The 14,834-nt window shown below is 39.6% G+C and overlaps 1 protein-coding gene across 1 annotated transcript in view; it reads left to right on the top strand.

Moving 5' to 3' along the window:
- fstl5 (follistatin-like 5) overlaps positions 1-14,834 on the top strand; it is a gene marked incomplete at both ends in the record, with an annotated part of 147,297 nt that overhangs the window by 26,419 nt on the left and 106,044 nt on the right. Inside the window, one exon of the mRNA XM_083891420.1 lies at positions 9,163-9,411. Within this exon, the coding sequence (XP_083747546.1) occupies positions 9,163-9,411 (249 nt within the window). The remainder of the gene's footprint in view (positions 1-9,162; positions 9,412-14,834) is intronic.

The raw sequence follows: 14,834 nt of genomic DNA, 5'->3' as shown, positions 1-14,834 counted from the left end.
GACCAAAAAAATGTCATGGCAGCACTTCATTTTTCCTGTTTTTACTGCATGTATGCAAGGTCATAGTCAAGGTGAATGAAGCCATGTTCAAAGCGACTGTCAAGAAAAAAGTGCTGAATGTTGCACTTCGCAAGAGAGATAAGGACCAGAAAAGGTGTAGTAGTAGTTTGTGGGGACACGCTTGCAGGAATGTCGGACCTTGTTGTCGTAGATGTTAATGCTGTTACATAGATACAGATGGATCAATCTAGATGTCCTATGAACCAATTATCAGCCTAACTTTTAATGTTGAAGGGGTTTACCAAAGTTGCTATGCTCTTGTGTTATGTTGCTTCAACCTTAAAAAAAACTCTTAAAAGAATCGCCATGCTTGCAAGACAAGGGTTAAATTTGATCAGTTCTGATCTTATCCAGTATGGTAAAATGCTTCAATATTAGATGATAAAATTCAGTTTAAAATGTTTTTTAAAAGTCTATTAGAGCAGCAAATGTGTGATAACTAATGTTCACTTACTGCATGTGTACTGCAGCAACCAAGGCCTTATCCGCACAGAAACTGATCAAACAATTTTTTTTCATTCATTTTGAGAAATTTTGAGAAATTTTCCCTATTTCCCTTTTTTCCCCCTTCTATTTGAGTGTACCAACCCTTGACACTAACCTTGTAGTAGTTCTAGTTGACAGTATCCTTGTGAAGGTGAGAATGTGAAGCCTTGGGGGTTAGTTGATAGTTGAATTCTGGAAAAGGAAGAATTAGTAGTTTTCTTATAATTGAAAATGAATATGAATATTAAAAGAATAACTTAATTTTATTGAATGAAATTGTTCCATAATAAAATATCTCCGTATACTAGCCCATGTGTCTGGATATGTATCAAATCATTCTCCAAAGGAGAAATGCACAGCTATGACAAATACCAGTCAACCATGTTCAGTTGAGATGGTTTGATGTGCATTTAGTTGCAGAAACAACAATTAGTTGCAGAACTGGAGGTACAGAGACTTGAAATGAAAAATTCCTGAACATTTAAATGAGTGACATTACCTGTGCAAATGTAGATCAGTGCATTTCAGTGAAACAGCATTTCATTCCATTCCTGACTGATTATGCTAAGCTTATAACATTTATAAATTGTTCCATCCCAAAGATTAAATTGCCATCTGTAATCACACTTTGTCAGCTGAGATGGCAGAAACAGAAAAAGGGTCAGCCTAATAATTTTTTAAAACTTGTGAATAACATTTTGAAAAGTGATGAGCCGCACAAGATGAGACATGATTGTGTCGGATTAGTCTGGTAAATCACTGGAGCTTTAATACTCGCGTGCTGTGTGATTTCCCATTGTTTTCTGGTCTGATTAAATGAAGGTTTTGGCAACAGGAGAAACAAACGCAAAAAGGCTCTTCACAGAGGGAAGGAGGATGGTTTTCATGGAATATTTTGTTTTATTGATTGGCCCTGTGACTCCAAGGTGCATTGATCTGATTCTGCTTGATTGTTTTGCAGCTATATTTGCTTTGGGCCTACTGTCTACTGGTTAAGATCATTTTGGGCTGTTGATGACTGCATTTTTGTAACCAAACCTGATGTTTGCCGTTTTGGGAGCACACATCGCCCAACAGGTTATGCTCCACATTTTCAAACCACTCTTGCAATTAGTAGAACAAAACAAAAGAAGCTGCATCAGAAAGTTATATTTAATGGGGGTAATTCATGTCCTAGAACAAAGTGTTTGTTGATAACAGACGTTGTTTCTGCATAAATTGTGGTGTAAACAAATATTTAAAGTTTTTATGCTAAAAGAAAATGCTTTCACGACTACATTAAAGGAGCCTTTTTGCTTGTGATCAATGTCAAAGGAGCCTAAATAATCAGCTGTAATTCAGAGTTGTAAAAAAAAAAAAAAAAATGAAGGACCATTAACCTCGACAGTTATATGGAGCTGTTGTGGCTTTTATCTTGGAACCCTCTGACAGGCCAGAGAATGTTCCATGTTCGGTTTATTTACATAGTTTAATTTGTATTTACAGTATGTTCGTTGTACTCTGCAGACTGGTGTATGATGAATGTGTCAGACAGCATATTATGAATAAATTGACCATCACTTGATTTGGGTGCTGTTACATTTTACAAACACCCAGCATAGTCTATTTGTGTGCTGTCAGTTGTGTTTGTGTACAGAGCTGCAAGATGAATGTTCGCCATACAACACCCTATTGCGAATATGCCTCCTATACCTGCCCGTCCCTGTTTCTGACTTGTTCAAATGTGTAATACATTTCCCGCTTTACTGTATTTCTTCATCTCGCACAATTCTGTCATACCCAATAATTGAATTTTTTTTCTCTCTTCTCAGTAGTTTTGACCCTTAAACTTTGTGACTGCTTGTACTTGTAGAGAAAATTGCATTTCACTGTTCAATCACCCCCATTACAGTTAAATGTCTCGACTGACAATGCAAACGTTTCTCCTCACAGCGAGCGCTGTATTTTTATAGTTAGAAATCAGGGACGCCAACTAATGCTGGCACTGTTACCGATCAGCAGGTTGCAGAGCTTAGGTTTCGTTTTTTAAGGAGTAGACCATCCCCCCCGTTTTGTATTAATAATACCAAGGACTTGTCCTCTGTTCACATATTTGAATGAGATTGAATTCATTAAATAAAACAAAAATAGCAAAAGGAAGAGCAGGGGCACATTAATTAAAATATGCAGTGTCTGATCCAAACAGGAAAGTCAGTGTGGTTACATGCAATTTAGTCAGTTTTCTTAATGCCATGAAAATAAGTTGGTTATGATTTGCAGCGATTACTCCTACATGTGTATGCTAGGTTGGACTTGGCATTCTGCCCCAAAATTAAACTGCAGTCCTGTTGCTGTCAAAGAACTAATACACAATGACGTTGACGATAGCCAAAGCTAAGGAGAAGACCCCACTTTTGGACGTTTCACGATTAACATGCACAACAGGTACGAAACATACAGAACCACAGCAAGCTCCATCTCACCGTTCGCTTTTCTGCGATGTAAGGTCAACAGGAAACTGATTCAATGCACACTAGCTTATAGAGAGATACAGCGCCACCTACGGAGGCAGAGTCCGACGGACACAGCCAATTTCACGTCTACCAACCTGAACTCACTAAACATGAGAAATGGCATCGGTGCAGTTTTCTTTAAGACTTGTGCTTTGCTTTTTAAAGGAATGATTATGGAACGGACCCATTGAGGTGGAAGGGAAGCCATCAATGTTTTAAACATCATCAAACTGGATTCCATCCAACTTCTACACATTTTTTAAAGGACGTTTTTCATTCTAAGCTTGAAATAAAACAGAAAACGATGCCAGTTTCCGTCTATTATATTACGCACATTATCTAGGAGGGCGACCCATAGCACAGCGGGCTAACATTTCATTTTAATCTCATTTTATTTGTTAAGATCCTGGGTTGACCATGTTCACCTGGTAAAATAGCCATGGTTTCTTTGTTAATGTGATATAAAAACCTTTTCTTTTTTTTTTCTTTTTTTTTTAATGAAATCTGCAAAACCTGTGCAACCTATACAGCTCAAATTGGCTGAAAATGAACAGTTGTTTCAGGCCATTAAATTCCTTTTGCCATAAATATGTCACAAATAATTGACTCTCAATAAACTGATGACTTTCTGGAGCAAACTGTTCCTGGGATACCACTAATGGTCACAGTTTAATTGAGTCAGTGTAGTAGAAGAACCTCTGTAAAGGCAGATTTTACAATTTCAAACCTTCACATTTTTTTTAATATACTTTTACAGCAAAGTTGGCTGATAATACTGATGCATCTGCTGCTATGGATTTTTGTGCAAACCGGTGTCTGCAGCTCTCCACACAGCCTTGTCTACCTGACTGTACTTTCAAGGAACCATATCGAGTGAAGTGTCAGCCATCATGAGGGAAACGGACATTGTTTATGAGCTCATGTAAAAGTTTTAGTATTGTTTTAGTAGTTGTTTATTGTGATTTGCATCCCCTTCTTCTCCTTCATTGGCCTTGTGGGCCAGCTCCAGTCGGTGCACCGAGTGAGCTCAGAGCCTCTGACTGTTGTTTACCACACTCTGCTCGCTCCCTCAGGACTCTGAGCTGCTGTAATGGAAAACATCAGATGGGCACCAAACTAACAGCTTGTGGTTTAGGGGGAGAAGAAAGGCCTCAACAAAGAGGCAAACGAAAGTACAACTTATTGAAAAAGAGATGCTCGTCCATGAGTAAACACCCATCAAAACATTGGAGCATATTGCTCAAATGGGTGCGAGGCGAGCATTTAGATGCATCCTAAGCACCAGAGATTTGGAGGCAGCTTGCATGGCTTTACAAAGACAGCAGGTTGTTACACATTTGTGGAGGGCAGTTCCCATTAATGGAACTTTGTGTTGTTCCCTGGGCTTGTCTTTTCACTGTGGTATTGGGGCTTTGATCCATCTGCAATGACTATCTGATTATGTTAGCCTTGTCCATGTACATCAGTTATCCCTTCACACAGTGTTCACCTCATTATGCAAGCACTGAGGGACGATGCCCTTCAAATGGTGCACGCAGGAGTAACGTATGTCTGCACCTCAGTGTTCCCTTCATGCTCACACTGGAGATTTCAATGTTTTACTTGAACGGGTTGTATTTTCTGCTTTCCTTTTGTTTTTAATGAGATATTTCAGACCAATTTTCTTTGCCTCTGAATCTTTTTGCCACACATCAAAGTTTTATGAAGCTTGTATGGAACTTAAACGAAGGTCATATGGTATATTTGTACTACTGCCTTTATTCTCTGTGACACATTCAGAATTCAGTATTTATATTCTCCTAGTCCGTCCATCCTTGCTTTTGTCCATCCATCCAAACAACCAAATAATAGCATCGCTTTTGCTAACATAAACATTTATGTGATAGGCAGCAGTGGAAATGACAGTAACTACAATCTGATAGATTGGGATTTCAGGCAGCTTGTACTTGTACAAGTAGTGAGCTATCACAGACAGCTTTAAGCAATGTAAGCTTTTATCAGTGGTGTTGAAACGCCATGTTGATGTAACCTGCAGTTGTTAAGACTTTCTATATCCATTGATAGCACATTGTAAACACATGTTGTTTGTTATGTTTGTTTAATTGGACACAAAAGGTCCGATGTATCCTGAAAAACATCTGTGACTGCTGAAGACACTGAGGGGCATGTGTGTGTGTGTGTTTGTGAAGGAAGCAAAAATGGTGACATCCCCAGTTCGCAGAAACCGCATGCTATATTCCCTCCTCATTTTACGCTGTATGTGCATAGCCTGAAGCTAAATGCTCATGTCATCACATTTTACCCATCATATGTGGCCAGTGGTATATCAATCCAATCATCATTGTTCAGAAAAGAAGGCAGAAATTCAGTGGAGAAAATCCTTGTCGTACATCCCCTTGGTTTGTCTTTGCCTCGGTTTTGTGCTTCTCTCCAGAAGTTTCCATTATGGAGTAAAACTGCTTGCTCTACCTGGTCCACTTTCAAGAAGTGGAAGAATTTCCAACACAAAATAGACAACTCCCAGAGAATGGGAATGATCTGCTCAGTGACATTTTTTTTTCAGGCACAAAATGCGACAGAATGTCAAAAAACTGGCAATGACACGTCTGCCTGTGATTTCCATCGCCTCTGCTGTTAACCGTGACCTATGCTCCTTGTTTACAAAGTGCATATGTTACATTTCTAAACTGTCACAATGACCCTCGGGTTCACGCCGAATATGAGGCATCATGTATTTCTGCACACGTTCTTGAAAAAGTAATAGGTCAGCGATGAATGAAAGGCAGCGCACAGTTCTTCATTTGTCCCTGATGTCAGCTGACGACCAGACTGTTGGATGTGCATACTGATAACAAATGACTACGCCCTTCGCTGACCCTGCTGGTGGCAGAGGGTGCCTGGCTGTGCGACACAAATTCACTGAATAATCATTATGCCAGGGAACCGCTGGGAATTAATAAACTAGCAAATTGACTGGCTCCAATCAGGTCACAGTGTACACACTTGTTTCACATCTAAATCCTCCGTGACGGCTAGAGGATGACGCAGGGGCTGTGAGCGAGGAGATGTTTGGGATGTGAACAAGGCTTACCACTTCATGTCAGCGTGTTTACTCTGACGTCCAGCTGCTAAATCCGAGCTTCAGATATTCATGAGCACATTTAATTGAAAGTCACATTGCCGTCAAGAGTGAAATTAAAGGACTTAATGACACAGATAATCTCAGGGAGCGCCGGAAAACTTGGAAAATTCACGATTTTTAAGTGCGTAAAACAACAAACCCTGCAATTACTTGACTTTAAGACGATAGTGTAATTACACGCGGCTTTCTATTTTCTTCTTTATTTTTTTTCCGAGTGATACTAATTCAATGTAATGCATTAGACTTTAGGAGCACTTCCTTTTCGCGAATGTACTACTGTTACTGATCTGCTCAGCCTGTGCACAGTAGATGTTAATCTTGCTCTTCAGGTGACTTAGGAGACCTTTCTGCTCAAAGCCAAATGCATCATAGATTGTAATTAATGCCATGGAGCACTGTGCTGTAGTCAATATTTATTGGTCTGTGGTGAAACACCGTGTGCAGTGTAGGATGTGTGGATGCCACACTGTGCTCCACAGTGGTGTTGCAATGTTTTTTGTTGTTGCGCATGTCAATTGGGCACATATCTGTAGAAAATGCAGAAACTCCCAAGAATTACCATCATGTGCAGGTCAAGAAGTCGACTTTTCATCCCTTTATGCACTTATGGTGACATTGGCACAGTAAAGGAGGCATTTGATGTGGACCTCAAACTCCAAACTGACTTGAGCCATAACACTTTGTGGTTTTATTTAAGATAAACAAACAATAATCCTGCTTTGGTTCTCTTCTCGCTCTTTTGGTTCCTTTAGGAGTGGACACTCGAGGGAGGGACAAATGAAAAACATTGATACCAAATATTTGCTTTCACTTTGAATACTTTGTGATGACAGTGAACTTTTTGCAGACACTGTCAAAAAGAAAAATCATTTTAGGTTAGGGATGCATGATATTGGACTTTTTGCTGATATCCCTTGTGGTATAGGGAGTGCTTGGGCTGATAACTGATAGCGATATATATACGCAACTGCAGAGGTCATTTTGTCTCTTGTAGTGAAATTAACATATTTTCAAACGGCCAACGTCTGCATTTCACATTGTTAACTTAACCCTCAAATCTTTACGTCTGACCTGAATGCCATTTGTCAATTGGATTCCTAATGTATTTTTTAATGATGTTTGTGTGAAGAAGACATTCATTGTGTGATGAAAATCAATCTGCAAATGATCAGCTAGAGACACATAAATGAAGATTTGCAGAATCACAGCAGGAGCTTTGCATGTTATGTATTCAAGATGACCCAATGGTTCAGACCAATAAAATTGAACTCTTATGTTTTAACTATGCACCTCTGCCTCATCCTTTCACTCAAATAAGGTGATATGCACAAGGAAAGTAAAAATTGATTTTTGTGTTAGTTCAAAAAATAATTCATGAGACCATGATGAGGCTACCTATGTTGTGGTGCTGCAGTCCATGTTGTCACTGATTTATTCAAAAACCGCTGTGCTCAGGTGCTTAGTGTTCAGCATGTGTGTTTAACATTTTAAGCTTTCATTGAAGCCATTAAATTTCCATGCTTGGCGTGGCATTTAAAAATATTTTTTTCATATTTATTGTAATTCTCTTAACATGGCCAATTTTCTGAAGGATAGCACACTAATACTTTCAATTGCAATGACCTTTTCCCAAATGGAATAAAAGGTGGACAAATGCATAATCATCCATAGTCATAGCCATCAACCCATTATGTACTATGGAGATTTAACAGGATTTTCTTCTTTTTTTCCTCTCTGTTTATTATGTCCCTTTACATGTTGAGGACCACACCAAAGCACATTCTGAGACAGACTGAGAGGCAGTATTTTTGATGCATGTTTTACTGTACATGTTTTTTTATATATATTCATACAGGTTGAGACAACAATAGAATCCTCACCTGAGAGAAATTCAAAATCACTCTTAAAGTGTAGAAATTAAAAATAAATTAAGAATCACTACAACAAAATGATTGTATGAACTGTTTGTTTTCAGGAGCCGAGAATTAACCTTTTACATTTATACCAAGACCAGGGTCATCTAAATGTAGGATACCATTTTTGGTCCCCCATGTTTATTAAAAACTATATTTAGATCTGAACTGAAGGCTCTCCAACACACTGCAACATGCAACTTCACCAATATTACCAAATACCACACTATACCTTAAAAATAAAATTATCTTCCTAGACATTTTTGTCATTCCCACAGTTTATCACTTTATTTTCATCGCAGATGACTATTTTCAATTCTCTATCCAAATATATATGTTTTCTCAACTGAAAACTGTACAAGCTGTATTGTTTCGGCTCCATGATGAGCTTTTCCCCCCTCTGCTACTCCACTAATCCCCATGGGGAAGTTCTTGTTTCCCTGCTTCCTCCACACTGTGGTCAGAGTTCAAGGTCAGCCGTAGAACTGCAGCCCCAGGAGCCAGTCACAAATGAATCTTTCACTCAAGGACAGTTTTCCTGCTTTCCTGCATTTTTTTTTTTCTTTTTCATTTTGCACCTCAGCCCTTAGATCAAATGAATACGCAATGGTTTGTGACCTTTTGTCACTATATGAAGGTCATTGTATGTGGAGGAAGTACTGGTTAGTCAGCAAGATGGACTGCTCCTTCTCCACGGTTAACTGGTTATTTGAGACACGCTTATAAGTGACAAGATGTGTTCTACACTCTGTGTATACATAAATAAACAAACAACAACATAACATTTCATATCACAGATGTTTTTTCTCAGCATTGCATTTGAGGTGATACTTGGCTTCATATGAACACACTTCCTTAAATCCTTCCTGCAGTAAGTGCTTTGCAGAGAACTTGTGTTGCATAATTAATGAATTTGACAGACACATTGTTCATTGAGGAAAAACACCATCCTGCATCGATGGAGATTCCCTGAGGGTTGATGGGACTGGAACTGCTTAAATGAGGCCCGTTCGCTAATGAGAGCTATATTGGCTGATAAACACATGCTACTTTTTGTGTGTTTTTGCAGGTTTTTTGGGACACAATGTTTATCCCAGTCCATGCGAACACAAGTACTGCGGCTTGGGGCGCCACTGTGCTGTCGACCATGAGACTGGCCAAGGGGAGTGCAAGTGCTTGGATCACTGTAAACCACACTACAAACCTGTGTGCGGTTCAGATGGGAAGCTGTACCAGAACCACTGTGAACTCCACCGGGCCTCCTGCCTCGGAGGACACAGGATCACCATCATGCACAGTGAGGAGTGCTTCTACAAAGGTAAGCGCTCGTATGACCTTTCTCTAATGCAGGACACTTTGTCTCTGCTCTGTACCATCTGCAGCTGGGCTTTCCACTAAAGGCTGAGGAGTTTGACCTGCTGTGTTGGTCCACAGATCCATATATCAGTTACTAATGACCTAAAAGAGTTGAATATAAAAGTGACATAAAAGGGGGACTATAATTATCACCATTGAGCAAGAGCTACAAGATGAGTAGGAACTTGCCTTAGCAGAGAAATGCCGTCTCATTAGCCAATTGACAACCCCAGCCTTGTTTTGCAATCAGCCTACCAACCTCAGGAAATTACCTTCTGATTTTCTGCTTTTGTCATGTTGACGTAGATCACTTAGATCCAAAAGCTAAATCACTTGTTGAAAAGATTGCAAATTATGGGTTATGGTCAATAAAGTCACCCCTTTGCAATGCTTTGGCGGAACAAAGAAATTGTTCAATGTGTTGGACTTTGGCTAACAGAGTGGTGGCTACACCGGTAGGTGAAAAAAGTATCTCTACTTTTGTGTTCTTGCTCGTTTGTTGCTGATAGAGCTGTCCTCTGTAGAAATGAATTCATCAAGAATCTGCAATCTAATATTGCATCAAGGAAAAATAATGATGTTGGTGAATCCATGGGGGTGGGGTGGGGGGCATCATACAGGGAAAAACACGACAAGCAAAATTATAATTAGGGTGGTTTCTTTAATGATCACAGTAAAACAATTACAATTGTGAAGTAATTATACATGTTATAATGTAATGTGTCAGGTCGGAGTACAAGCACATGTAGTATTACAGATGTGAAATTAAATCAAACTATTCCACTGTGTAGGCCTTTATAGAACTGGTGACATGAAACATACAGTACAACACTGCAAATTAAATATAAGTTAAAGTGCAGAGGACCTGTTATAATGCTCTTTGTAAAATGCATAACCTGGCATGGAGGCAGGAGCAGGTGGTCGAGCTGCACTGTTCATATTTCCCCAGAGAATCTTGTCTGCCTTCTACCATTGATTGTATAAACATGCCAATTATTCTTGGTCCCTGGAAACAAAGCTACTCTCCCTTTTGTAAAGTTTGGTGTTGTTGAAGTGAGAGTTCCTGACACTGATCCTCTTTATTCGGGGTGAAGGGTATAAGCTGCAGGCAGCTCCGGATAAAGCATGTTCTTAGTATTCACAGACAACTGACCACGTCTGCGTTGATTCTGCTTAGCCCCAGTTGGTAACTTTGAGATGTAGCTTGATAAAAGACAGGGGAATGTTTTGATCTACATACTGTTGAGCATGAAACTCTATGTGGTAGGGCTAAGTACAAGTATTCAATTATTCAATTATTCGCTTGATTATAAAAAAGTTGATCAGATCAAAACAAATATTTCTCCTATATAACAACCTGATTTGCTAAGCCGCTTCTATGAGCTCAACATGCTGTAGATCCGGCTGAAGTGATTACATTTACCAGCAGGCTTTTAGCTAGGATTTTTTTTAGAGGGTGTCCCCCCCTTGCCCTCCGGACCCCTTGATTAATGAAGCCAGAAAGAAAAACAGAGGCATGTCCCCATTAACATGTATGATCTCTCACTGATGAAGGTTTGAATCGAGCTTAGCCGATACTAAAATGAGACTTGTTGAGAGTGTTGTCACTGGCAGAGTCGTGGGTGTGACGTCCGACACCAGAATCCAACCCAACAGTATAGACCAGTTAAAAATCCTAAGAACGTGCGTTAATCTCAATATTTAACAGAGAAGTCTGGTGTATTTAGCGACGTCGCTGCTGAATGCCGGCGATCACGAGCCAAATCACAACCCGTTCAGCCGTGTTTTAGTCTGTCTTTTTAATCAACTGAGTCTAATGATTCAGTACACCAAAAAGAAGTCACTAGTTTGCGTCATGGCAGTTTCATGCAGCCTTGCTATGACTACCCCACCCGAGTTTAGAAGGTAGCCTACTATCGTGGAAAACAACATGTCTGATATTAGACCTTGTAGAGTCAAGTCGTGCTAAAACTGCATAGGATGAAAGTACCATGTGTGTCAGAGTGTTGCTCACAGAAGCTGAGAGTTGTTATGAATTAAACAAAATTTGTGTATGTCCAGTGGATTGATTGCCGTGGTTAAAAATAACAAATTTAGCTGAGAAGAGGAAGTTACACAGTATGTCTGCCTGTCAGTGGCCATTTTTTCTGTCTGAACGCTCTGAATACGAGGGGACGTCATGCACAGTTGTGGCATTGGCTTGTCATCCTCTTCTCTAATCTTGTTCCTTTTGCAGCATCTCATCTTTGAGCTCACAGTGACAACACTGATATAAACTACCTTATAACAGTGGTGCAGTTACTCTGTAGGTATGCCAGTGTTCACAGTCAAAGCATCTGTTCTATCAAAATCCCAGAGAGACATTCAAATCAATGATCCATCCCTGGCGGGTGTGACAGTCCTAATCAGCCTCTCTCATGTGTCCTGTCAGTCTACCCCCCTCCACATCCAATCACTATCTACCCGCAATGCAGACGAGGATATTTGACCAGTGTCAGGCAATCAATATCAGATCAACAGGAGCCAAAAGACGGACTAAAAAAGACAAGTGCCTTTTTTCCTCCTTCTCATCTCATCCCCTTTTCTTTCCAGTTTTTCTTTCTACTGTGACTGACGTGTAATCAATTTCACATTGGTTGAAAGTTTCAGGAGGACGACTCAGGAACCTGTTGGAGTGATTAGTAATCTCTGCCAAAGACATTGTTTTCTCTTCAAAACTTTCAAATATTGAAAAATAAAGCTATGAATGTTAGAAATGTTGTTTACAGATTTCAAAGCCTTACATTTCAAAACAGAGCGAGTGCTTGAAATTTAAACGGCTGCTGCAGAGAATCTGCTCTTTGTTGCAAACATAAAAGGCACCATGGCAATTCAGGAGGAAATGGATAATTGAGCAAATGGAATAGAGCTTACAACAAAATCTAGATGTCATTATGATTCACAAGTTATTAGTTGGTAAAAATGGAATGTGCCCTCAGTGGCATGTTGAATGTGTCACTTGATTATTTGTCCCCCAGGTAATGGATTTAATTTACCTAGCAATATGGAGATACTGTATATCCTCGTTATTACAGCATAATAATGCATTTTCTGCAATTCACTTTCACTGGACTTCACATTTTTGCTCCCTTTTGTGCCTCGGTCTGTGTGCAGATTTCAATTAGTGCGGTGATTACTTTTCAACCGTGTTAGCAGCTGGCTCTGTCGATGGTTATGTCTCAGTCTGTCAGTCCACCACCAGGGTCACAGCCATGAAATTGTGTTACAGAGTGTTCATGTTGCCCAGAGGATTAACTAAACCAAGTAAGAAGTCTGTGAAGGTTCTCAATCGTCCAGGTTATTGTTTCTTCAAGTGTACAGAGGCAGCTAGACCTGCATGGGTTTTGTTGAAGGTGTTTCACTTCTCATCTAAGCGGCTTCTTCACCGCTGACTGACTGGTAGGAAAAGTTAGGTTGTTTGCATATTTTTCATTTGGACTCATTGGAATTGGTTATTAGTTACACATATCTCCCATATCCTCAGGTTGAATCCTTGCAAATTTTGCCTTATAAACTAACCCTAACCATGTACTTTGGTCTGTGTACCTGCAAAAGTAACTTCCATCAACGGAAAAATGGCATGCTAACAGGAGTGCACCTGTACAAAGCACAATTTTGACTGCAAGCACATCAGCAGATTCAAGACGAGAACTAGTCCAGGACTTTGTGGCTGTGTGCACCAAGTCAGACATTCCTCCAGAAAAGCTAAAGCTGCTGCGGTCAGCCTGAACATGAGCGGACAAACTCACCAGTATCTGGAGTACATTGTGCTTTAGAACACCATAATATGCTAAAATGTAAAATTTCATTGTGTAAATACGTTTGTTTTTGTTGGCATTTTATTAATTCCTTTTTTATGGAATGGAAATGGAATTTTGAAAAAATCTAATGGATTTCAAGCAGGAACTTGTTGACTATAGCTCAGAAGATCAAAAGTGCAGCCTTGTTTGTCAGTAACAGTTAGTGCTGGTTGTTATTCTGGCTCAATAAATGAGGCACATTGTCATTGGAAAGATACAGTCATTTCCTTTCCTTCCAAAAAGGCAGTGCACTCTGCCAGTTAACCAACTGTAAATTGATGCATTAAGAAGATTTAGCTATGCTGAATTGAATTGATCACTAATTTATAGAGCATTTTACCTTGATGTTAATGGCACATATTGCAAATCCAATATATTAACATTAATTTATGTGTTGGCAAATTTTGGGATTGATTTGTTCACTCAGTTGTTGCGAACAGTACTTTATGAAAAACTTATCATCACTTATCTTTCTGTCCATTCACCAGGGAGTCGATATATAACAATAGGCTGTTAAATTCAAAACAAAATATTATAAAGGACCTGTCGGTGCAGGATGGATGATATGCCGTTTCACTGTTGCTCTGCTGACTGCCAAAAAGTGGCTTGTACTTGTTTGTTAGATATACACAGGCTAATGAAACTGTAATGAGCTGGTTTTTAATTTATCAGCCACTTTTTTTCAGTGGCCAAACAGTTAGTGCAAAACCTAGTTTTAATTATGTTTAAATTGAAATCAGATCCGAGAAAAACCTTCCACTCTGCCGCTGCTACACTACAGCAGTTTAAACACAGATCGTCCTCCAGTGTAAATTTCCATTCAACGTTGTATTAGTAATGTACTTGAGTCACATCAGTTTGTTTATATTACTGATTTACATAATAAGTGTTCTCTTGGGTAGTGTATGATATTGCTTGTTTTTTAAGAATTTAACACCAACCACCATTTAACCACCATTTTCATTCATACACAGATGTCTTGTGATAAATCAGTATCACTTTTGGTCCGATATCCATCCATGAATTCGCCTTGAGCCACGATGGTTTTGATCCCAGTCGGATGAGCTTGTGTTGGAGATGGACGTGACTCGTCAGCCAGACCTTTTCTCTGCCTCTTATCTGCTATGGAAGATGGGATAAAAAAAAATGACAGCCTTGGGTTGATTGAAGCTTCTCATTAGCACTGTGAAAAGCATATGACCCCCATTTTCCCTTTGCACTGCTTGTAAACTTAGCCAGGATCGGCTTTGATTGAAAATTAAGTGGTGAACAAAAAAAGACTGTCCAATATGCAGAGGGCAGTATGTGCGCGCATGAAGACGAGCAATTTCTGCTACCAGACAACCGCCTCAAGTGGAGACAATTAGGGCTAAAGGTTGTGGTGCATCAAGTAAGTGGTTTCAGTGCATTCAGCATATCCAGTTATCTGGGAGATCACACATTTAGAAAACTGTCAGACATTTGGATCTATGTAAATCCTCCGGGCCCACAATCCACAAATTTTTTTTTTTACTACTTGCCTCATGGCTGCACTGCATCCTTGACT

The sequence above is a fragment of the Microchirus variegatus genome, assembly GCF_963457635.1.
Source record: "Microchirus variegatus genome assembly, chromosome: 6".
Taxonomy (NCBI): Eukaryota; Metazoa; Chordata; class Actinopteri; order Pleuronectiformes; family Soleidae; genus Microchirus; species Microchirus variegatus.
This window is presented reverse-complemented; position numbering and strand designations above follow the sequence as displayed.